General features: G+C 45.4%; 1 protein-coding gene across 1 annotated transcript in view; it reads right to left on the bottom strand.

The window, feature by feature from the left end:
- The window catches only part of USP13 (ubiquitin specific peptidase 13), a 102,069-nt gene that overhangs the window by 40,953 nt on the left and 35,930 nt on the right, over positions 1–25,186 (bottom strand). Inside the window, exons 5-10 of the mRNA XM_037058790.1 lie at positions 21,838–21,980; positions 20,402–20,586; positions 10,717–10,811; positions 9,437–9,624; positions 4,794–4,865; positions 4,135–4,228 (exon numbers count right to left, since the gene is read on the bottom strand). Of these exons, the coding sequence (XP_036914685.1) occupies positions 4,135–4,228; positions 4,794–4,865; positions 9,437–9,624; positions 10,717–10,811; positions 20,402–20,586; positions 21,838–21,980 (777 nt within the window). The remainder of the gene's footprint in view (positions 1–4,134; positions 4,229–4,793; positions 4,866–9,436; positions 9,625–10,716; positions 10,812–20,401; positions 20,587–21,837; positions 21,981–25,186) is intronic.

Below are 25,186 nucleotides of genomic sequence, written 5' to 3'. Positions count from 1 at the left end.
CTATGGACCTATCACTGCACGAGATGAGAGGGAGAGACCAAAAGTGACCAAGAGTCAGACCTGCGTTCAGAAAGCTCATACCCCCACTGTGCGCCAGCCCTCGGACACCTAAAGCAACGGCTGGTCCTAACAAGTGACTGTGAGACAGAGCCCCGATACTCTCCAAAATAGCAACTACCTCAGGAACCATTTGTATTTACATGATATTGTACTCACTTTCTCCACCAGCAACTGCAGAACATTAGGGAGAGGACTAGGGTGTTCGGAATATTTCCCACATGCTTACACTGGCTTTCTGTTGACCACTGAACCAAGAAGGCAGCCAGACCTGGTCCATTCACGGTCCCCTGAGCCTAACACTTCAATTAATAAACAAGCAGCAATTCGGAGGTTTTCTGTCACATCAGAGCAACTCCCGTACAGATGTGCACACTGTAAGGCTACAGGGATGGGGATAAACCCATCTTGGCAGGATGCACACACTGTAACACCACAGGAGAGGGAACAGACCCACCTCAGCCTGCTCCCAGCACACGAGTGTATTGTCACCTGCCCATTCAAACTTCTAAACATAAACCCTGGACCGGCAGTGCCTGACCCAGATCCAAACCCCAAATTTCCTAAGCTAGAGGAACACAGGGCCCTCCCCAAGCCATGTTCCATGTGTCAGAAGGTGAGTTAAAAATGTTGTAATGGCCTAACCCAAGAAAATGGAGGTTGGTGAAAACAAAGTTCTTGGTTTGGGGCTAAAATTACATCACCTCCAAGCAGAACATTTTTATCAAAAACTGGGCTAGCAACTACGTACCAAGGACTACTTAAATGGGACATCAAATGAATTCCTGCTTAAGAAACAGTTCATTCAGAATACAGAACTTGACAGAACTGTTTAAAACATGTTACCTTCAGAAGGAAAAACAAAGGATAGAGTACTCAGTATTAAAATCTGCAAAACCACACTGTCTTAGAATGCGTAAAAACCAGGCATATGTTTTTTGAAGACGGAACTGTATTCTTTTATAGTGAGGTTTTATCTACCACAGACACAAGTTAATTTTTTAAACCAATTCTAAAATGTATGTAAAATGGCAGTGCCTCCCCTAAACACTGCAAACCCTTTTACGGATGAAACAGTCCATCAGGTATGCACATGTGAAAACTAGATTTCACCTTGGTCTGCAGCAGGCCATTTTAATACCAGAATATATTCTGGAAATGATCCAAAACGTCAGACAGAGGTAAGAACCCCAGAGGTGAGAGGTGACTGGTCTACCTGGTCATTCTGCAAACTCTAAGCACCCCTTGTGTGATCCACCCACCAGCAGCCACACACAGAGGCACCGGGAGCCTGAAACAAGAGTTGGAACAACTGGGAGGGAAGCAGGATGGTGCCATGGTCAAATGCACAGACCCAGGACCAGACTGCCTGGTGGAAAGACCAGCCCTCCCACTCACTGGCTGTGGAAGGTGAGGCAAGGTTTCTGAGCATCAGGGAACACACAGGAGAGTCTGGCCTTTCGTCAGAACTGGGCAATGTTGGTATTCGTAGCAGTGGTGGTGGCCCTGCAAAAAAGCATGCCTGCCACAAGGTTCTGGCCCGACTCTGCTCTCTCCCCTCCGCCACACCTTCCTCTTGTAATCCATCCTCTTGCCTGCTTCAATACATCTTCTTTCCTCTTTGGGGGCATATCAGGCTCATCTACAAGTCACAAACACCAGAGGCCTGGGACAAGACCAAAGGGCCCCCGATACCTGAGAGAGGAAAGATTCTCACAACCTGGTTTCTCTGAAACCAACTGCCAGTAAAACTTCTGCTGCCCCAGAGAGTAAACCCCTCCACCGCGAAGGGAAGTAGAGATTTTACTACGTATCGCTTGCCTGTTTAAGGTTGAAACTAACACCTTTGGGACCACACAGAATGATCAATTCAAGCTCATTTTGAATGATCAAGGGACCCTATTGATTGTGGTGCCTCAGAGCCAAGAAAGGCCTTTATAGATCACCTAGGTCAGGGGTTACACACCCCAAAACACAGCCTGTCAGCTAGGTCATGAATCAGCGAAGGACGGGAGCCAGCCGGGGCTGTGTGCAGGAGGCCTGCTACCCAGCTCCGGCCCACTGCTGCTAGGCCTGGAACTGCCGGAGGTTCTGAGTGTTCAAGAGAAGCTGGCAAGTCAGACATCTGTGCGTGAGCCAAGCAAAACACACCTGCAGGACATAAATGGCCTAGATGCTGCCAGGTGGCACCCCTTGCGCCAGACAGACAGGGGCTCCCACCTGCACCCCTCAGACCCCTAGAGATCACAGAGCTCCTACACAATAGTAATGAAATCCAACAGCAGGGAGCGGGCAGGGGCCCCAACCACTGCTGGCAGACCGAGTTAATAATGTAGCTAATTCATATAAGAACTATTTTTTTCCTCATGTAAAAGGACTCCGTGATATTAACAAAAATAAATTTTACTTCCAAGCACTGCTACACTGATGAATTTTCATTTCACATTTTCTCAAATGAAGAGTCCGAAAGCCTAACAACAGTCATGTAATGTTCACAGGCTTTATTTGTTCTAGAGAGGGCACCCTCACATTTGCGGTACTCACAACCACCACCCAGAGACCATTTCTGCCATTTGACTGCTGAGACCAAAAGCTCACGTGGCTTGCCATGGTCTCACAGCCCCTTGCGGGCTGCGAGCGGGAGCCAGGCTCCCACGTCCCAGTTAAGTCTCCTCTACCAGGGAGGGTGGACTCTGCCCCTGGGAGTGGCCCAAAAAGCACCTGTCTGGATAAATAACCCAGGATAAGTGTGATCAAAAACAAAATTTTGAACCAAGTTTTTTTCACCACTACCTCTTCAGAGCTTCACAGGGGCCCAGAGGTAGGAGAAGCCCAGCCCTACACTAAAAGCACCTCCTCAACTACATCCCAGACGAGGGTCTTCCCATCTTGGCTGCGTAAGAAACTCATTACTTTGCAAGGCTGGATAACAATGCAACTAACTAGAGAACACATCTTCCTACCCCCACAACACTCTGATGTCCTGGTCTAGCCACTCTGAACGTCCACACCCCTCTCCGCCTTCCTCATGACCAACTTCCTTCTCTCCACCCCCAAACATAGCCTCTGTATGTTCATAATCTCCTTTCTCCCACTTGCTCCATTTCTCCTACTAACTGGCTTCATTACACTTTTGATTCTTACTTGCAGTCTGTAGGCATTAGTTAAGGATGACTGAAGTAAGACGAGAGCATGGAAGTCAAACACTCAAGAAACAGAAGTGGAGGAACTCGCCCACTAAATCAATACAGGGCACTCTGAAGGCAGAGCAGGTGTGGGGGAAGTGGGACATGCATTCCACCCAGGCCATCTGCAGCGATGGGGGCCAAGGCCGCCAGATGCAGCCGCATGAGCTATGCAGTGCGGAATTCCAAGGGCACCACTCAAACAGACCGGGCTGCAAGGATCGCCCTCTGGAGTTGTGTAACAGAGCAGCCCAGAGGGGCGTCGGCGGCCTGCCCTGCAGGTGCGTGGAAACACAAGTCTGCTCATTGGGTGAGGCACATCTTTCAGAGTCACTCTATCAATTCATAAAGACTAAATGGCCAATTGGGTTCTCAGACATGAGTGCACTTACAAACCCCCTGGCAGCTTACCAAAAATGAGGACCGCCCAGCCCTCTCCAGAAATTCAGCACCCTCAGCTGGGGCGGGGGCAGCCACCTGGAAAGCGTGTGTTGTTTTCTAACAACCAGCCTCTTGAGAAACCCTAGCAAACAAAGCTGAACCTTAGGGGAAGAAAGGCTCCACGAGGGCCGAGACTGCGTTACCAAGGGGAAATGTTTGTGGCTTATAAAGCTCCCTCCTTCCACCTCAGCTGTTTCACGAAGAATTCTGTGAAGACCCTTAATGATGGCAATCACGTAGCATCCGCACAGCAACTGTCGCCGGAAACCCCACGCGGCCAACCCTTTTGTGAGGGCACGCAGACAGACGCCCTGCACAACGAAGTGAGAGAGCTGTCCTGCTGGCACTAAATAAACTCACAGCCTCCGTTCGCCAAACCCTAGGAACCCCCGTTCTAGCTGGTGAAACCCCCCCGCCCCGCAAACCGAACGCCGGCCGCTCAGACACGTACCTTATGCTCCTCTTTCATCACCTGTTCGATGAGTCCAGATTTCACGGGGGGTTTCGAATACTGGCCCGAGAGAAGGCCGTGTCCTAACTTAGTCCTGGGCGGGGGGGAGACACAAAAACAGAAAGGCCGTTGTTGCTGCCCCTCGGAGACACTAAAATTACCTGCGAGTTTCATTAAGTGTGGCTGTTTTCAGGAGAGCCGCTTTGTCTCAATGGCTCATGCGCAGCTTACTTAGTTGATTCTACTTGATACTGATTCCATGTTCACATTTTCCTCCGGACTTTACAGATAATTTTATTAATTTCTTTATTCTTATCAAAGTAACACATGAGCCCTGGGTGGGCAGTTCAGTGGTTAGCGCGTCGGCCCCCTTTCACCAGGGCTGCAGATGCGACCCCCCGCCAGGGCGCCCGCAAGCCTCAGCCAACGAAACCATAAATAAGGGGGACAACAAACCAATGTCTCTCCCCCCGCCCAACTTCCTCTCTCTCTAAAGTGAAAAAGGATTTTTAAGTAACATATGTTCATTTTACAACACTTTTCAAAATACATAAAGTAAAGAATAAAATAAAGAACTAACTTTAATTCTGCAACCCAGAAAGAACCACTAGAGATACTTTTACTGGAGACTGTTCTTAAAAACTAAATTAGGCACTTACATCTGCGTGTTGAAATCCTGTGTTGGATCTAAAGGAGAGTAGTCAAATATTCTTGGAAGATTTCCTACATACCTAGAAAATGGGAAGTGATGGTCAAAACACAGAAACTGAGAGAACAGAACCAAAATAAGACATCGTCCTCGTTAAGAATTTCTTACCTTTCAAAGTTAAATCGTCCCCCTGAAGGAACTTTTTCCTGAGCTCCCACCTCCACAGTCATATTCAGGGACCTCCCTAAAATGCTTGTGTTTCTATCAGTGAACCTCACCCTTGGCTGTGAGTTGGAATCCGCTAAAGAGTTTCTTGGAAAAAATGCAAAAGCCAGAGCCGCCAACTTCCCCACCCCACTCCCGTGTTCTGATTTCACTGCCTGAGACTGAGGCCTGGGATTTGGCCTCTTTCGCGAGTTTCCCAAGTGATTCCAACATGCAGCCAGAGTTAAGGACCAGCGGTTCAGGCCACTGCAACTGCCATCTCAAAACCAAACAATAAGGTTGGGAATCGTTCCAATCATGTCCAAATGAGTTATGATGGGAACAGCAGGGACAACTCTCATTTCTCGAGGGTTTCCTGTGGTACCTGGTTGAGTCTTCGCTACAACTACATGAGGAAGTGATTGGTATCATTGCTCCATCCGAGAGATACAAGTAATAGGGGTGCAGAGTTATTAGGTAGCTTTCCAAGCCACCCAGGGAGGGAGTGATGAAGCCCAGAGCAGACCCAGGCAGCCTGTCTGCAAAGCTGTGCTCTGAACAGCCCGGCGGCACCTGCCCAACCTCAGACCCTGGGGCAGCCCACAGCCCTCTACTGACCAGTCCATCATGATGGCAGTGCTAACGCTAACCACCCACCTCTAACCTCACCACGCAAACATCCTTTCACGTCCTAAATTCACTGCCTGTTTCACACCCTCTGCTTTGTATTGTCCACCTTTTCCCTCTTCAGATTTTGACTCTGAGCCTGAAAAGAATCCAGAAGCAGATCCTTTTCCCTGACCCTACATGCACCCTGCTCCACACACATCTCTGAGCTCATGCCCACCCCTCTCCCCAGCCACAATGCCTCGGCCACCTGCCCTCCCTGCTGCCCCAAGGGCACGCCAAGCTCACTCCTGCTTTGGGGTCAGGCCATCTGCTGTCTCCTCCCTGGAACACTCCCTCCACAGACCCTTCTTGGGCCTGAATAAAAGTCACCTCCCACCCTTCCTAATTCCTTATCACCTGACCCTGGCCTCCTTTCTTCCTGGCATGCACCACTATTTGCAGTTGTATCATTTACTCATGTTCTTGTTTATTATCTGTCTCGCTAGAAATTACATACTAGAATAATCTCCATGAAGGCAGAGACTCGACCTAAATCATTGCCTCTCTAGCACCAGAACAGTATCTGACATGTAAAAGACACTCGGTAAATATATGCTTGAATGAATATATTCACAATGTGTAACCACATAAACTATTTCCATAACTGACTACCCGAAACCCTACAGAAAAATCACTACTGCAATAAAGCCTCAGCAGAGAACCAAGACACCTAGTAGTCAGCAATGACCTTTAACTGGATCCCTCAACTCCTAGAAACCTCCACTAGTGACACCTGCTATCCACAGACTCAGAATTTGTGTTCCAAATTATGCACCTACATCAGAATGAACAGAACACGCTTCTCGGGGACAGAGCACGCTTCAGCCATTGAAACGGCTTTTGGATGTGTCCCTAGGGCTAGAATTCCGACCAGAAATTTTTCAACAGACCAAGAGCCAATTAACAGATAAATCGAACTTTGGAACCAAACTATTCAGAGCCAGAGGCCACACTGATGAATTCTTAGTGGTATACAATATGATTGACTCAATACGATCTAGTCTTTTCAGACCTTGAAACATGACAAAACAAATTCACTGGGAAGATGAACATTTGTGAAAAGGATTATGTTTTCAAGCAAGACTGGTGGAGAGGAATAAAGTTAAACAGTAAATTTTTGATGTCAAAAATTTCATTTTGTGCCTGGCTGGTGTAGCTTAGTGGACTGAGCACGGGCTGCAAACCAAAGGATCACTGGTTCCACTCCCAGTCAGGGCACAGGCCTGGGTTGTGGGCCAGGTCCCCAGTGGGGAATGTGTGAGAAGCAACCACACATTGATGTTTCTCTCCCTCTATTTCTCCTTCCTTTCTCCTCTCTCTATAAAAATAAATCAATAAAATCTTTGAAAATATACTTTAAAAAAATCCATTTTGCTAGTAACTTACATTCCTTTTCTAATCAACAAAAAATATCATCCATTATAACAAAATTAACTTAAAATACTGAAGAAACACTAGGTAATTTTTTAAACACATATTGCATCTTCAGTTTGTAATCTAGTGGTTGTCAAAGAAAAAAACAGAGTTTTGCTATCTGAGAATCCACATTGGTTGTCATTCAATGTGCACACCAGATTATTTAGATTTGATCCTCATCAGAATTATTTGGAGATGTAAACGGGGTCCAAACGCCAGCCAGGGTATCCAAGAGCCAGGCTGACGTTCTCAAATTACACAGTGGTGGTGCACAGGTCATGTAATCCCGCTGTGAGTCACTCTCTCTACTTACAAACAGAGGCCTCACTCCTGGCCCCGACTCCACTGAGTCAGTCCTGCTGGGGGAAACGTGTGTGAGCAGGAGGTGTTTGGGTCCAGTTATATTTGGTGGAAAAATAAAAAAAGAAAGACTATGAATAATGAATTGCATGTGTCCTAGTATCTACAGTAAATGTTCAGAAGCCAGAATATAAAATATTAGATAATATAAAATTCTAAAACCCTTGAAACAAGACGGAGGTGAGAGATTTGAATCACAGGCATAAAGTACATTTTTTTTACTGAAGAAAAAATTCAGAAAGGTAATGTTCATCAAATTCTGGAGTGTGGAAAGAATTTTCAAAAACTACAGGCTGTGTTGTAAGGGGACTAATAGTACTGAAAAATAAAGATTAAATTTGAAAAAATAATTTTTTAAAAAACTACACATTGTAAATCACTAAAAGTGCTGTCGGGCTTTGTAATGAAGGAACACAAGTTTCTCTGATCTTCTACTTCAACAAAAAGAATAATTACACAACAGCTACCATATGGACATTCCTTCAATGTTTTAAAAAATTCTTAGAACATGAGACATATAAGATGAAGCTACATTGTTGCCCAATGAAATGGTAATACAAATATGAGATATTACTCAATTTAATGCGCGATGCAAACCTTCGAAAAGGTTTTCCCCTCTGAGTTTCTGATCTACCCTTCCTTCCGTCCGGCACCCTGTCCCCACTCCCCCAAACATCCCTCGAAGTCTATGGCCCTTGTCTTGTCCTTTCTTCAGAGACCCTACTGGCCCCCTCCTTGCCTTCTCCTTCACGGAACTCACCATGTCTATAACCATGCAGCTGTTCTTACAGCTACTTATTTAATATCTGTTTCCCCAGGTAAGATCAGGAACCACGTGCCTTTGTTCATCACTGAACTCCCCACACCTGGCACACTGCTGAGAAGAACAGAACTCACTCTTTATCGACTGGATGAAAAAAAAAATGAAAACCAGGCATGCAAAACTGGCCATAAATTTCTAAAACCAGAAAATGGTAATAGGTAACTCTTCAAATACCAAGAGAGGAAAGAAAAGGATATCTGCTATACTTTTTTATTAACTCCTTCTGAAGTCATTAGCACATCCACTCCATTGAGTAAAAAACTGCCCTGTGTGATTGCCAGTGTCAAGGTGATTGCCACCTGCCCATCTGTCTCAGCACACATGTGTTCTCGCCCATTCTGAACCAAGGGGGAAACCTGCCCTCTCTGGAAAACACCGGAGACTGTGTTCCAAACTTGGGCAGTGGTTGCCCAGGGGAGCCCCGCCGCAGGTCCCGTCTCGGTGGCCCCCTGTCCCCAGCATGGCTAAGGAAGAATGTGGCCAGAGGCGGCTGCTCTGCCCCTCGGTATGGAAGGAGAAAGGCAGCCTGCACATGCACCGGGAGGAAGTGCCGGAAGTCAGTGCCTCCCAAATTATCTTCAGTGATGGACCGGCTTTTTTATTATTTCAACTCATGTAGATGGCACATTTTAAAAATACGATAAAAACAAATTGGTAGAAAATAAAATGCTATTTATAAAACATGGCCATGTCTAATTGCTATTAAAACTGCTAAATGCTCACTGTCAGTTTCATTCCTGTCTCACTGCAGAGCCACATCCTGCCGTGTGAAGACAAGGACCGGTCTGCAAATCACATTCTGAGTGGCAAAAAAAAAAAAAACCCCAAAAGCCTAAATCCTCCAAATAGATCACTGAATCTCTCCTAATGCATCTGACTGGGCAGGCTTGCTGGGAAGATTAATGATTAACATTTTCTTGGCACAGAGGGTGATGGTCTAATAACGGAAGCCATGATTAGTGTGACAAATCCCTGTGGGAGGTTTTTTGGTTCACACAGTTCTCCTTATCTCACCTGATCCCCTTAACACTTGACAAGGGTTCTCACCCAGCGTCAGGGCAAGAAGCTCCCCCCAACACGTGAGGTGGTGAAATGCCCTGCAGCCCATGAAGGTGGGCTTCCCCAGCACACACTAGGGGACAAGGGTGGCACTGTGCACCCTGTCCCCAGGGGACACTCACGCTCTCTGGAATTCTGGGATGCTGAAGATGGCCTGCATGACGGAGCTGAGGTAGCAACTGTTGCCCAGGTTCTTGAGGCCCGTGTACCCAGGGCCGTACATGGGCTTCAGCTTCGTCCCCGTCTCCTGGATCACTTCCCACTCACTGACCCTTGGCTTGATGTCATTGTCCCGGAGCCCGTTCTCTGTCTGGGGCAAAGTCATTGAAGAAAAACAACTTTAGCTGTGATCATCGTTCGCAGAGCTTTAGGTGAGATCATGACTTAACCATTAGGATGATTTCTAACAGCAATGAATGTTTCTGCCCTTTTTTTGCAACCAACAGAAAAATGAACAACCTAATTAAAGGACACTGCGGTGGTGACGGCTACACATGTAAATGAACTTAATGCCACAGGACTGCACACTTAAAAATGGTTACAGTGGTAAATGTTATGTTACGTCTTTCCACAATTAAAACCCCCACATTTAAAAGACTTAAAAGAGAGACTGAAAAGAAAGGACATAGGAGGAGGAAAAAAGAAAAATAAGAATCGAAAGAAAGAAGCAAGTGGAATAATTTCGAGAGAGGAAAAAACACAACACAGCAAACAAAAAGGCAAGTTGGAGAAGAAAGTACAATGAAACTGTGGGGCTTGGGAGGCCCTGAAACAGGAGGGAGGCTGACAGAGGAGCAGAGGAAAAGAATGAACAAGCGACACGAGTGAGAGAGGAGACAGGAGAACGTGAGGAGCGGGAGGTGGCCCAGGCGGGCGGACACAAAACACGCCCACCGAAGTAGCTCCTCGTGGGGACAGACGCCACACAGCCAGGAGAGCACTTCGAAAACACACCAGGAAATGAAGCAAGTTCCTCCATCAACAACAGTATGTTGGCTTATTCCTTCCACACCCGTCCCCCCCAGCTCTGCTTCCCTTCCTGAAATTAATTAAAGTGAGGTTGGTCAAAGGTCATTTTAAAGGTCATCTCCCGTACCTTCTCCCTTTGGTGAACAAAGGGTGACTCATGCACCTCTCCATCAATGGAGAGTTTACTAAACAAGATCTTAAGTAAACTCTAACTAAACAAACCTTGACGAGGTGCCGTTTTTATTAGACCATAAAAAGGTCCGAGCTGGTGACCAAAGGAAAATGCCAATTAATTACATTCAAGAAGTAAATGCAACCATTAACACCTAACACCTCAAAAGTGAACATTCATATCGGAAAAGTTATATATTAAAAAAACAGACGGTTCCCTCCCCACAAGCTGGAAACAGAGAAGGAGTGCAGACACTCTCACCCCGTGCATGTGAAGCATGTCGATTCCAAAATGCGCCAAGTGCTTGGCCAAATGCGGGTCCAAAACAGGTTCCTCTTCTTGAAAAGAATAAACATCTAGAGGGTGAGGAGAAAATAAGCTGTAATCAAGTCATTCAATATTCAGCCTTATTAATGGAGCTCCTACTGTGCACCCAGCTTGGGACACATCAACGAATGAAACAAAAGCTTCCCAGGAGTCCCTCGACTGAGGAAAGGCAGATGCTAAACACCAAACATGATAAATAGGGCTTTTTCATAAATGTATCCACATATCAATTCTTGTGACATTTCAGGAAGTTAATTTTTTAAAAAATGATTTTCTGAAACTAGAAAACAGCAATGTCTAAAGTTAGAATCATTTAAAATCAGACAAACAAAAAAATGCCTGGCATTTGAGTTTTCTAGCCAAAACCAGAGTGGCACAACTAGACGTTCAGGAGGAGGGAGGCTGAGGGAGGGGAGGGGTGACCCCGTGTGCCCAGGCAGGGAGGACCCACGGGGCGCACGCAGGCCCTCGGCGGCAGCTGAGTGACCGGACTGGGGTGTCAGGTCCAGGACAGGACACGCTCCTGCTGGTGGAACCCTCTACAGTCTCAGCCCCAACAGCTTGCCCCCTTCGCTTCTTTCCCACTTTGGTGTCCACACCTCACAAAGCTGGGGACGGCCGTGTGAGGACGGTGCAGTGCATCCCAAACGTGTGCCCCTCGGAGCACACACTGAAGATGACGATGTGTTTGACACAGCAGGGTGACTCAAGGGGCTCCGGCTGCCCCAGGCCCTGCCCCCCTGCCCCAAGCCCTGCCCCCCTGCCCCAGGGCCTGAGGGATGGTGCACTAATGTTGGGCAGTTCTGTGCTGAGGTGGGGCTTCTCTCCTCGGGATCCTAATATTGGACCTGACAAGAGAATGCTCCAGACAGAACCTGGCTTCTCAAAGCGTATAGACCCCAGGCTCCACATGGACCTACTGAATGAGAATCTGCATTTTAATAATAAGATCCCTAAATGCTAATGGAACCACTGCCCTATCTGTCCTCACCCAGCAGTGTGATGTGAGAGAGGGAACAGTGTCAGGCCGGTTTTGCAGATGAGGAAGAGACTCAGAAAGGTTACGTCACTGGCCTCAAACCCCACGGGTGGCCCAGAACCCAGCTATTCTGACCCCTGGCCCCGTCCTTTCTCCCTCACACCAGACCCCTTCCTTAAACCTCTCGGGGGACCAACAGACTTGGGGAAGCACCGTCCCAGGCCTTTAACAGGCACGCAGGGTCAAAAACCACAATTTCTTCAATCCTAAATTTGAAGAATGAAATTTATTACAAAGGAAACAGACATAAAACATATCATCCTTTAGGACAGTAAAGACAGACTATCCAAACAGTTTCCTGCTCTTTGGAACATCACCAGGAGGGAAAAAGAAGTTATATACAGAAACTCTGGTGACCCTTTGACCCAAACCTAGATTCATGGAGATTCACTGTTATCAAAGGATAACAGTGAATTATTAATTCACTTTCTATTATTAATAGATTATCAATAGATTATTCTATTAATTAATAGAATAGTAATTCTATTAATAGAGTTCTATTATTAATAGATTAATAATAATTAACCTTTCTATTTCTATTATTAATAGATTATTAATAGATAATAATATTATTATCTTTCTATTGTTAATAGATTAAATGTTGTACAGCTTTTTCCTCTATCCCTCTTTCCCTAGAGGCCCATTTAAATTTGTGGGTAGTAGCCTTCATTTATATTCTTTTCTAAAATATAATTCAGTGTTTCAAAAGCAAAAACAAAAGGCAAAATTCCCAACCCAATAAACAAAAAATTTCCAAGAAGTTTAAATACTAAAAACACCAACAAAATATTTGAACTAATGACCTGAAATAAATACATCGGCAATACTTTTCATCTATGACAAGCGACAGAAAAATACCACTCAAACACTGGCTGGAAACTAAAAATGGCATTCCCTGGGCATTTTAACATTGGTTATTATTAACTAGTGAGGGCGTCTGGAAGTCTTTAGACTTTAAGCTTCTCATTAGCAGAGCTCTATTTGAAAATAATAAAATTGGAGGACTTCCGCCAAGATGGAGGCATAGGTGAAAACACTGTGCCTTCTCCCACAACCAAGTTTGAACACAACAAAGGTTTGGAGAACAAAGACACAGCCAAAGAACAGAAAATTGAATTATATGGAAGTCCGACTACAACTAATCGTTCCACGGGGATGGTAAGAGGGGCGGAGCCAGCAGCGGAGCTGGGTCGGGCAGGACAGATCCCTCGACCTAGGCGCGCAGGTAGCCTGGACCCAGTCAGGGTGTGGGGCAGACTGACCCTGGTCGCACATTCGTGCACAGTGAGACGGACCACGCAGGCCTTAGGGGTGAACCCCGTGGTGGAGGGCTGACGGAGGTGGCACATTCACGCGAGGGGAGACAAAGCGCTCAGCCCCGGTGGCGGTGGCAACTGTGGCACCTGTGGCGGCGGCGGCGGGAGGTGGCAGACGGGACCGGCATTGCTCCTCATTGACCCCGCCCCCACATACAGGGTCACAACCCAGCGACTGAGTTGCCCTGCTCTGGTGAACATCTAGGGCTCCAATCCTGATACATAACAGGCACGAACAGTTCAAAAGATGGCTCAGGAAGAACTCAAAGCCCCAGATCCAATAACTCTAAGCAACCAAGAGATTGCCAGCCTCTCAAATGCACAGTTCAAAACACTGGTCATCAGGATGCTCACAGAACTGGTTGATTATAGTCACAAATTAGAGGAACATATGAAGGCTAAACTAATTGAAATGAAGGGAGATGTCCAGGAAACCAATAGCGATGGAAACTGGGACTCAAATCAATGCACCAGAAGGAAGAACAAAACATACAACCAGAAAAGAATGAAGAAACAAGAATTCAAAAAAATGAGGAGAGGCTTAGGAACCTCCAGGACATCTTCAAACGTTCCAACATCTGGATTATAGGGGTACCAGAAGGGGAAAAGAAACAGCCACATGCAGAAAACGTATTTGAACAAATAATAAAGGAGAACTTCCCCAGTCTGGCAAAGGAAATAGACTTCCAGGAAATCCAGGAAGCTCAGACAGTCCCAAAGAAGTTGGACCCAAGAAGGAACACACCAAGACACATCATAATTACATTAGCCAAGATGAAAATGAAGGAGAGAATCCTAAAAGCAGCCAGAGATAAGGGGACAGTCACCTACAAAGGAGTACCCATCAGATTGTCAGCGGATTTCTCAAAAGAGACCTTACAGGCAAGAAGGGGCTGGAAAGAAGTATTCCAAGTCATGAAATCCAAAGACCTACAGCCAAGATTGCTTTATCCAGCAAAACTTTCATTTAGAATGGAAGGACAGATAAAGTGCTTCTCAGATAAGGGCAAGTTCAAGGAGTTCACCATCACCAAGCCCTTATTATATGAAATACTAAAGGGACTTATATAAGAAAAAGAAGATGAAAAATATGAACAGTGAAAGGACAACAAACTCACAGTTATTAACAACCATACCTAAAACAAAAGCAAACCAAGAGGACAGCTAGATCAGGAGTAGAACCATAGAAATGCAGAACACATGGAGGGTTAGAAACAGGGGGGTGGGAGGAGGAGAAGGGGGGAGAAGGCACAGAAAATAGCATAGATGGTAGATAGAAAATAGATAGGGGGGAGGGCAAGAATAGTAGGGGAAATATAGAATCTAAAGAACTTGAGACACATGGTTATAAACTAACGGGGGGAGAATGGTGGGGGAGGGGGTGTTCGGGTGGAGGGGAATGAAGGGGGGAACAGAACTGTAATGGTATAATCAATAAAATATATTTTTTAAAAAAGAAAATAAAATTGCCAGAACTGCACTATTAGTATGGGCCTAGACTTTTGAAATAAGTGAAAATGACAGAGCAATCTGTGGATCTTAACCCACTGGACTCACACCACACGGAGAAATTACTGATTCCTATCTCTAGTCATTAACTGCTCCAAAGACATAGCATGATTCAGTCAGACACTCTAGTCATGTCTTACTCCAAATGACAAAAGCAGTTTAGTGAGTAACAAACAAGTAATCTAAAAATGAATGATGATCTTTTCTTAAGGAATTTATAAATGACATGTAGTCACAAAAAAAATCTGAAGAGAACTTGGAAGCTGAAAGTCCTGGCTTCTACATTTTTCACTGGGAAATTCGCTTTATCTCTAAGTCAGCAAAGTCAAGACTTAGCCCAGAAACTGTTTTAACAAATAAGCACTGCCTGACAAGCATGACTCTCGCCCACCCCAACTTGACTTACAAGCTTGGAGCCGAGCGGCTCGGTTAGGAAGCCTGAGAGGGTTCCTCCCAGGAATAGCCCAAGCAACACTTCACAAGTACCTACCTTCACTTTACAAGGAAACCAACCGCTGTTTTGTTTCCAGTTAAACGACAAACTAAACCAGGAAGAGCATAAAGAGATCCACAGAAGGAAGAAGATATTAAATAGTTTTAGAATGTAAACAACCCATTGATGTGACAGTGGGAAAATTGTACGTGCAGTAAGTTCCAAAATCAACTGAGGAAAGAGGGAACAGAAATGAAAATTGAGACCAAGACTAAGAATCTGCAAGGAATTATATCAAAATGGTAATAATTTGTTACCTCTAAATGAGATTTTTTTGGTGGTCATTGGTTTTGCCTTTTTATTATTTTTTAGAATTTACTATAACATCTTGATTGAAAAGACTTTCTCATCTGCGGTTTGGTTCCCAGGGATTGAAATGACTCTGTTGAGTGGCATGGAACTCAGTGCACCAGTGGCCATCCCCGCTCACCCACCGGGCTGACGTGCTCACTCATCCCCTGCACTCAGTAAGTATGTACTGAACACCAGATACACACAGATACTGAGAATATGTTGTTAAGTCAGCCAAGCAAGGCCTCTGCCCTCATGAGTTTAAACTCTTACCATTTCAAATAACCTTAGAAGAAATGCTGGTTTGGTGTCCAGGGCCTCAACAGACATCGTCTCGGGTGTGGCTTCATCCTGTGACCTTGGGATCTCTTCCTAAGCCCCAGAAAAGGGCAGAAGTCCAAATCTTGCCCTCCAATTCCCACACAGGAAAGCAGAAGGAGGAGAGGTGAAGATGTACCTCAATACACTCTTGTGTTTAGAAAGAGAAAACCTGGGAAGCCGGCTTCACTGCCCTTGACCCACAGGTTGAGTGGAGAGAAAAACAGAACTCTTGGTCGAACACCCAATTCTGTGAGGAAAGGTTCCCATCAGAGTGAGTGCTGACCCATCCACCCATACTGCACCACGTCTCCACCCTGAGCTTCTACTGGTGTTGTCTACAGACCCTCTGCCACAGACCAGAAGAGAAACCAGAGAAAGCTCCAGCATTACTAGAGAAATACATACGAAATGAATGAGGTCAGGGGTAGTAGGCACCATCACCTTAGATGGAATCACTTCCGTGCCAGACAAAACCTAGACTATAGTCAGGAAAGGAAAACAAGAAAGAAAGACATCAACAAAATGGGGGGGGGGGGGGGAAGACAGACAGAAAATGGTGAATCAGAGGAGCAAATTTTATTGATGTGTCTTCCTTATCTATATACTCCACAGATATAGACTGAGCACCTATTAGGTGCGAGAGACGATGTCAGACGCTAGAGATACAGAGTGTAGAGCAAACACGGCACTCAGGCACTGCTATCTGGGGCGCCATCATTAAACACAGTTACAGGATCTCGTGGGAAAATGCTACAATGGAGAAGCACACAGTGCTACAGAGGCAGACAGCAGGGGCACAAGCCAGGTCAAAACTAAATGAAGTCATCAATGCTGTGATTTCAAACCTGTAGGCTCTGAGTAACTCAAGGGAGCACATGCCCAGGCCAAGAGCGAAGATGACCAAAGAAGAAAGACCACCTTGAGAATCTATGGAGCTGGTGCAGAGGCCTGAGGGCTAGGCGGCTTCACAGCTGCCCTGGGCATCTCAGTAAGACTCTTCAATCACACAAGGCACTGAGGCATGTTCTTAGGTAAACCAGTGTCTGTGCTGGAAGGAGAAAACACCCTCTCCTTCATCCATGCCTTCTCACTCCCTTCCCACCAAGAACCTCGCCCTTGCTTTTGCCAAACCAACGTCTCCTCCCACAGAGGAAAGCTTTTTGTTTGTTTGCACGGTGATCTGTTTCCGGACTTGTTTGTTGCTGTACCCATGGGGACCCAGAGTGGAATTTGGTATGGGGCCCATTTCTGTTACCCACGCCACCACAATGGCTCGCCTGAGGGATCAGGGCTTCTTGGAAGAACCAATTCTAAGTTGAGACCTCAAGATGAGTAGGACTTTCCCACTGAACAGGTACATCCTTATAGGGGAGCAGGAGACCAAGATAACTGGATCACTACCATTAAATATTTGAGTCCACAACCTGCTTGGATTCAATGTTTACTAAACAATATTCTAAATATAATTCAGCTTCCCACAGGGAAGGAATGTCCTGGTCAAGCCAGCAGTTGTGGTTCTCGTTATAAACTAAAAAATAAACACCCTGAATCTGAGATTTTTGTCTCTTGTAAGCTGAATCGGACTCTGTTAGCCTAGTGAGTATGGGTGATGCGACCCTCAGCTGCAACCCAGGAGGTGGCCACCCTACCCCCAAAGGGCACCCTGCCCTTCTGGGCCTCAGCACACACAAGGTGCATCACAGGATATTTCAGGAAACTTTATGCATGTTTTCATGAACTTATTTAGCTTTTAAATGAACAATAAGCTACAGTTAGCAACCAATTAAATACAAATTTAAAAGAAACTAAAATAGAATTGATGCATCACATAAACTTTTATGAACTAATAATGAAATTGAAAATAATCATCTGTGTTAAAACCAACTCTGCACAAAATAAGCAGGAATGAAATCCTGATCTTTTTTCAGAAAGTGAGCATCATTTCAGCAAATGAACGCCAGAACCCTCGCCACAGGTGTGAGACCCTCACTGCTGTGAGGTGTTTCATTCACCTGTGATTCAAACACTGTCAATTAGATAGTGAATAAATCCTTAAAAATGCTCCTTCCTCTAAAAAAAACCTTAATGGCAGATACTGGGTTAATATTCTTGATAACTAGTTTTTTTTAAACCAATAAGAAAATACCTACACATATACCAACTAGAAAATTAGCCTCAGAAATTCAGAAAAATAACTATGAATGGCCAAGAACACTGTAAAAATGTTCAGCCTCAGTAGTAAAGCAAATTAAAATAAGATACCAGATTAGCAAATGTTTTTAAATTTTCTGAGTACCCAAAGTTGTCCAAGATTTGGAGAAATGGGTATTTTCATACACCGCTGGTGGGAATGTAAGTTACCACAACTGTTTAAACAAAGAAACTTGGCAACTGAAAATTTCAAAGGATCAGCCCTTTGTTCCCAGGAATTTATCCTAAAAAAAAAAAAAAGAATTAGAAAAACACCCAAAGCTTTGTATATGTACAAGAATGTCCATCAGAATAGCAAAAACATTACGACAACTCAGGGGAACAATGAAACAAATGATTTATGGAACTACCATAGGGTACTGACGAACACTAATGGCATGAAAGACCATTTAAAGTTAAATAGAGAGAAATAAGGTATTTTTATACAATGCAATTCAAGTTTGGTAAAAATATGGTAGGGCGGTGTTTTTGTATAAGAACTAATCAAGGCCTTAAAGAAGCAAAAGGAATGAAAGAAGATATGCTAATTGTTAGAAGTAATTCGTCTGGCAAGTGGTATTGCTAGTGATTTTTATTTACCTCTCTACACTCTTCTCTGTTTTCTAAATATGTTACACTGAACATCTGCTTCTTGGATAATTAAGAAGCAAATATAAACTTCCCTTCCTCGAGCTGAAAAAAATCTTCAGATGTACTCTAAATTGCAGTTTAAAAATAAGTTTCACACTAGAAAAAAGCCTTCTGGAAAATTAAACCTTTGCCTTTATTATTAACATACATTTAAATAAAATCTAATTATTTAAATCCTAACATTTTGGTTCACTTAACAAAAGTATGTATGCCTACTACATATAAGATTCTGCATGGAACCCAAAGATACGTAAGAAATAGCCCAGTCTTCCACCAACTAAAATTTTAAAACTAAGCCCTCATATACCAACACCTGTAGTTTTGGACAGGTTTCTTCCAAGAGCTGGACTTCTCATCACTGGCCTTATCAAAACACTTCGCAGAACGGCACACAGAGGAGAAACATTCAAGTTTTCTCCCCTTATCATTTTATCCAACAGAATTCCTACATTTCCAACCCTTCCCTCTGTGGTGCCCCAAAAACACAATGACGGGTGCCTGCCCGAGGAGTCATTCAGCAGAGCCATGGCCTGCCAACACTTTGCTGGGACCCGGATCCAACCGCACATCCTGAATTTCCTCTCCAGGTCCTGGAAATCTTAGGATTCAGCCTGGCGTGTGTAGAGTTTTATTTGCTCGGGGGCGGGGGGATGTTTGGCACCAGAACCTGGGCCTCTTGCAGCTACTTTTCCCTAATGAGTTTTTTAAAAAAGCTCCCTAACTTTAGAAACAGGAAAATTATCCACAATGTGAATCAAAAGAATCTCAACAGGACCTAACTGCCAGCCCTGAGGTGGAAACCAAGCGGGGAACAAAGCCAGTCGGACGGAAAAGGCGACTGACAAGTGCACCGTGTTTAGTGAAGGTCAGGAGGGAAAGAAGACCAGGTGACTGGTCCTAGCCAGTCAACTCGGAGGCAGGCTAGTCAGTCACAGAAAGAAAACAGAGAAAAGACAAGGATCTTTATATTTCTCCTAAAAACTCCTCTTCCCTTAAACTAATAAAGAAGAAAGAGATTCTCACGCCTGGGGAGATGGAGAAGAAGGACCTAGGTGCTGAGCCAGACCCGTGCTTAATCCATGCTCTCAGTGATGCTCCGACTGAGGGTGGGTTCCAACGGCCACTGCTGGATACTGAAGTCTCTCCTACTGACTACGGCATTATTTCTTCTTTCCTCACAAAATGGTAGAAGGAATTAACTGTATAAACATGGCCAAAGCTATGATTTTAAAACATACGATGTGAGACCATAAAGAAAACAAAACAATTCTGAAGCTGGCAGTCCAAACAGGAACCAGTCCCGACCCCTTCGGCACGTGAGCACTGGCGCTGACAACAGTTGCAGGCACTCTGGACACACACTGTCTCCCCTTCAAAACCCACCTTCTCCAGAATGAGCCATCTGTTCCTGAAATAACGCTAAACCCCAGACTGAAGTCCAGGGCTTCCCCCACGGTTCTAATGCTGGGCCTGACTATGCACATTTGCTTCCCGAAGCCTCGTTCCTGCTGCTGCCCTCTTAGCCAAGAGATATACAGAAACACAATAACAAAAGCAGCTAACTTTTATTAAGACCCTTCTGTGTGCACTGGGCTCAAAGCCCATGATTAGCCTCAAGATGAAGACCCTGACACTTAGAAGAATCTGAAAACGCACCCAAGACCTGACAGCTAATAACAGGCAGAATCAGCATTCAAACCTGAGATGTCAGAATCTGGAGCCTACACCCTAAAACCCTCAGGTTAAGACAAGGCTTAAATGTAGGAGGGAGCCTCCGCCAGGTCCCTGAGTTGGTACAAGCACACTCACCTGCCCCGTCAGGGGTGATGGTTCCCAGCTTCACCGCAAGAGGGTAGCCCATGTCTCTGTAATGCTCCAGTGCGTGCCCATTGCCCCCAGAGCTGTCAAAGAACCACTTCCCGCACAGCACGGAGCCATCAGTCAGGTTCAACCAGAGGTTTTCCCGCAGGTCACACCTGGCACACTTCCAACCGCTGGAAAATCATTGCAGAGTGGTTAGTACAGCAAGAGTGCATGGCAGAATCAGAAAATTAACGTGGAAGAAACGAAGTGCCTCCAGCTGGGGCCACAGTAAACCATCAGTGGGATAACCTGAGACCCCTCGAGGAGCGGCAGGACCACTCAGTACCCTCTGCCTTCCTGGGAGGACCAGCTCCTCCCATCCCTTCTGCAACACCCTTTTTGCTTCAGAAAACTCACACAGAAGCTGAGGGCAGGCCATTTCCTTAAAATTCCTATGTCAGGGACAGTGGAGCTTGAGTAAGCTTAAAACATTAAGGATATCATGTATATATAAACATCTAAAGTTCAAAACCATTAACCATACCTAAGAACACTAGTTTTAACAAAACCCTACTAGACTGCAAAAATTAAGTAGAAAGGAAATCAACTAAAGGTTAAATGTCGGGTATGCACCAGGTACCCTACCATTTAGTTCTAATAGTCACCCTCCACCCACATCAGTATTGCCATCCCCATCGTGAAGAGGAGAAAGTGAGGTGCCTTCACGAAGACTACACAGAACAGTTAGGGTTCAACAAGACTGGACACACTTCTAATCCACCTGCTCTTTCCTTCTGGCATCTGCCTCTGGACACACCAGCGCCTGAGAGGGGGGCTAACGTGGCCCAGAGAGCATTCCAGCTGAAAACATGGCAACCAAAGATGGTTGTAAGTTGGGTTCCCCGGGAAGCAGACTCTGAGACAAAACTGTGAATGTGAATGGCTGATTCGGGAGGTGATCCCAGGAGGCACCACAGGAAAGTGAGACTGCAAAGCACAGGAAGCCACCCTGGCCAGCTGGGGACAGTCGAGAAGGGGAACTCCAGGAGACCGCTGCCCCACCTGAGCGGAGGGGATCTGAGCTATTTTCCCAGCCACTCCACAGTCTCTGGTTGGCGAGGGCTGTCCCAGGAAAACAGGAGGGAGCATGAACTCCTTAGCATGTCTGACCATCCCAGGCACAGGCCTGCATGGCTTCTACAGGCAGAGAAAGCCCTCCAGCAGAGCTGCAGGTAGGGCGGGCTCAGGGGTGTGGGCCAGCCACATTCAGCATCTACTCCAAAGGTACAGATGATTTTAGAGTAATTTTTTGAGTTCATTCTTAACAAAAGGCATCTGATAAGAAAATGATGTGAACTGCTAATTCAGAGAAGATATAGAAAGTAGGTCTTCTTTTGGCTGGTTTTAGGGGGTAATGTTCCATTTCCCTTTCTGACGCTCACCTTGGAGGAATCCTGACTCCATTGTCCAGCTGGGTGAGGTTGCTGGCATACTTGGATACTGGCAATTCATTTTCCCATGTGTCTGGGTCCTGCTTTCTATATGGAGATTTTGAGCTAAGAACTGCATCGCAAGCAATTGTTACCTGAAAGACACACCCGAATGTAATATATTTAAATAGTTTGAGAGAACAGCAACTTCTATAAAATGAATTTAAAAGTTTATTAATAAATACAGCTTATCTAAGAAAATTCAAATGGATACAGTTACCACAAAAGCAAGACCCTAGTTTCCTGACCCCAGCACCTCCTGCCTGGACCCAGCTGGGGTTGGCCCTTGGCCTACAGTGCGCAGCATGGACAGTGGCACAAGACAGCAAGGAACCCAAACCAGTTGGCAAGCCCAGCGTGGGATTCAGGTGTAACAACTCCTACCTCTTAGCAAGCAGAGTGAAATTCTAAGGTGGACAATCTCCAAGGACGAAATTAGCTACAGGAGTGCCTCAGCTTCCCCCCAGCGGAGAGTTTTTCCTCCTGACAAACAGACACCCAGACATCCAATGTCCTCAACTCGTCACACAGTGGCACGAGGCCAAGGTACTGAGGGGGATGCAGCAGCAGGCTCCATGGCTTAATCAGGTCAAATGTGGACGGGGACACGCCTGGGCGTCTCTGCACCAGATCAGTCCACACTGTGAGCAAATCAGTGATGTCCATGGGGAGGGAGAGGGCAGACTCTCTGCTTTCTCCCAAACCCAGCTCATCCTGGATATGTGCCTAGCATCACATTTGCTATTTGCTGAATGATACAAGTCATTTCTGGCTACCTTTCAAAACATACTCTGGTAGGAATGTAAAATGGTGCAGCCACTTTGGAAGACAGTTTTGCGGGTCCTCAAACAATTTAACAGAGTTACCACAGGACCCAGGAATTCCATTCCCAAGTATATACCCCAGATCAACGAAACACATGTGTTCACACAAAAACTTATCTACACAAATGTTCATAGAAGCATTTTATAATGGCCAAAAAGTAGAAACAACTCAAATGTCCATTAATGCTAAATGAGTAAGTAAAATGTCGTATGTACACACAACAGACTGTTACTTAGCAATAAAAGGAAATGGAGGACTGATACATGCTACAACATGGGTAAATCCTGAAAATACATGCTCAGCGAAAAAGTGCCACAAAGAATCATGTGTTCTATGATGCCATTTATATGAAATGCCCAGCCTGAGCAAATCTGCAGAGACAGAAAGCAGATTAGTGATCGCCAGAGGCTGGGGCGGGAGGTGAGGAGGGACGACAGGCTGAGAGGTGATAGCTGGAGGGTGATAGAAACACTCCAGGATGAGATAGCGGTGGTGGGTGCCCAACTCAGAATATAATAAAAGCCACTGAGCTGTTAAAAATAAAATTTTTAAACAAAAATTTACACCCCACATCGCTGACACCTGCCCAATTCTTCACTGAGCTCCACGCAGAGTATCTCCCCAGAGAAGCACTGACTGATCCTAGATTTCATTAAGAGACAAGGGAGGAGGTTCCCTCCTTGCTGCCACCCACACCGACCCGGCCCAGGGGCAATGCCTGTTAGTCCTACATGCAAAACCTGTTTGGAACCTGCCTCTTCCCATGTTCAACACACTGTCCCAATTCCAACCACCCTCACGGCTCACCCCGATGGCCACACAGCAGCCCCCCGCCAGTCTCCTTCCTCCGGCAGCCACAGTGATCTGCTGTGAATATTAGATTCTCTCCTTCCCCAGCTTTAAACTCCCCTGGGTTACACTGAACCCGACCAACTGACAACAGGGGTGAGGCACGGTCAGGAATGAGGGGAACACCCCACCCTCAACGAGCTTTTACTCCATTCCACAGCAGACATCCAAAAATATCATTTAAAACCTTCTGTAAAAGGTTCTCCCATTCATCTCTCACCACAAGTGCTGCTATCTAGCTACCCTTTCCCTCAGTAACAATGTTCACCTCTCACCCCCCTTCCAGGGCTGGCCCTAGGGAACAGGGCTGAGTTCACCAGCAGCCATCCTGTTTTAGGAGATTTTTCTAAGCTGTCCTCCTACTTTGGCTACACATCCTCATCTTTCCAGTCTGGCCTGTTATTTTAACCCCCTCCTTGGTGCCCTGTCTACCTCAGGCCCTCTCCAGTCCTCCTCCCAATTTCCTCAACCCCAATGGATATTTGTGACATGTTCTGGTTCACAACCCGAGATGTTTCTGATTAAGACTGGGATACAATGTCTTTTCTTTGAATATCTTTCCTTGTGACACTCAACAAAATTTTCTTCAATTCTGGGCCACTAAAAAACACTGACCCAGTGTTTTGAGACTATCACCTAAAATCACATAGAGGCCCCTCATGTGGATCCGAGCAGAAGGTCAGGACACATCATCCTGTAATTACACTGAATTAGCTTTCCCTGGATTTGGTGTCTGAGTGAAGTGAGAGACCTTGTTACTAGTAATGAATGTCCCGGCTCCACCCCAAGTCTCCAGAGGCCTCAAGTTCAGTGGGGCCCTGGAACCGGCTCAAACAGGCTCACACACAATTGTTAAATAGTAAGACAGTCTGTATGATGGTTACTAAACACAGCCATTATCAAAAGTTAAATTATATAGACTTATCATTAAAAAATATTTTTAAGGTAACAAATATTCAAAACACTTTGTAATGGTCTTACTATATCTGACTATTACCTATGGTCTCTTGAGGTTTTTCACATCTGCGTTATGTGAATGGCAGAAATTATTCATAACGGCATGCTGCTGTGTATCTCTTGCCAACACAGCCCTCAGTGACAGCATGTCATTAGCCTGAAATCAGCCGCGGTGGCAATATGCACACCACAGAAATCGACAAGCACTACAAAGCAGGGCTTTCCCCAGGGAGCGGGTTGCTGACCATTTGCGAGCACACCCCCGCTCCAGTGCCCGAAGCCTACCACAAGGTACTGGATCCCGGTCACACAATCCTTACTGAGCCCCAGACGCTATGCCTCTACGAACCCTGCATTACTAAGAGGTGGTGTAATTCCTGGTAGAATCCACAGAGTAACTTTCTGAAACTGAATTTTTCTAGCTCTGAGAAGCTCAAGGGATGAAGAAGAGGGTGCTCTGGTTGGGTAATTTTGAGCTCAAAAACTTTTGTTACTTAAAAGCTTGAAAAAAAAATTTTTAAACACCAACATGTAGCCAAAGCATGAAAAGAAAATGTAGTATAGATTCTACCAGATAAATCTAGGTTTTTCCTTCAATCTCCCCTTCCAAATAATTCTTTCTTCTTTTGTAGCTTTTAAAATATTTCTTTATTCTAAGACTATTAAAATT

The sequence above is a fragment of the Sturnira hondurensis genome, unplaced genomic scaffold, assembly GCF_014824575.4.
Source record: "Sturnira hondurensis isolate 20B ecotype Veracruz unplaced genomic scaffold, ASM1482457v3 Scaffold0010173, whole genome shotgun sequence".
Lineage (NCBI taxonomy): Eukaryota > Metazoa > Chordata > Mammalia > Chiroptera > Phyllostomidae > Sturnira > Sturnira hondurensis.
Note: the sequence above shows the minus strand (reverse complement) of the source record. Positions and strands in the feature narration are given on the sequence as shown.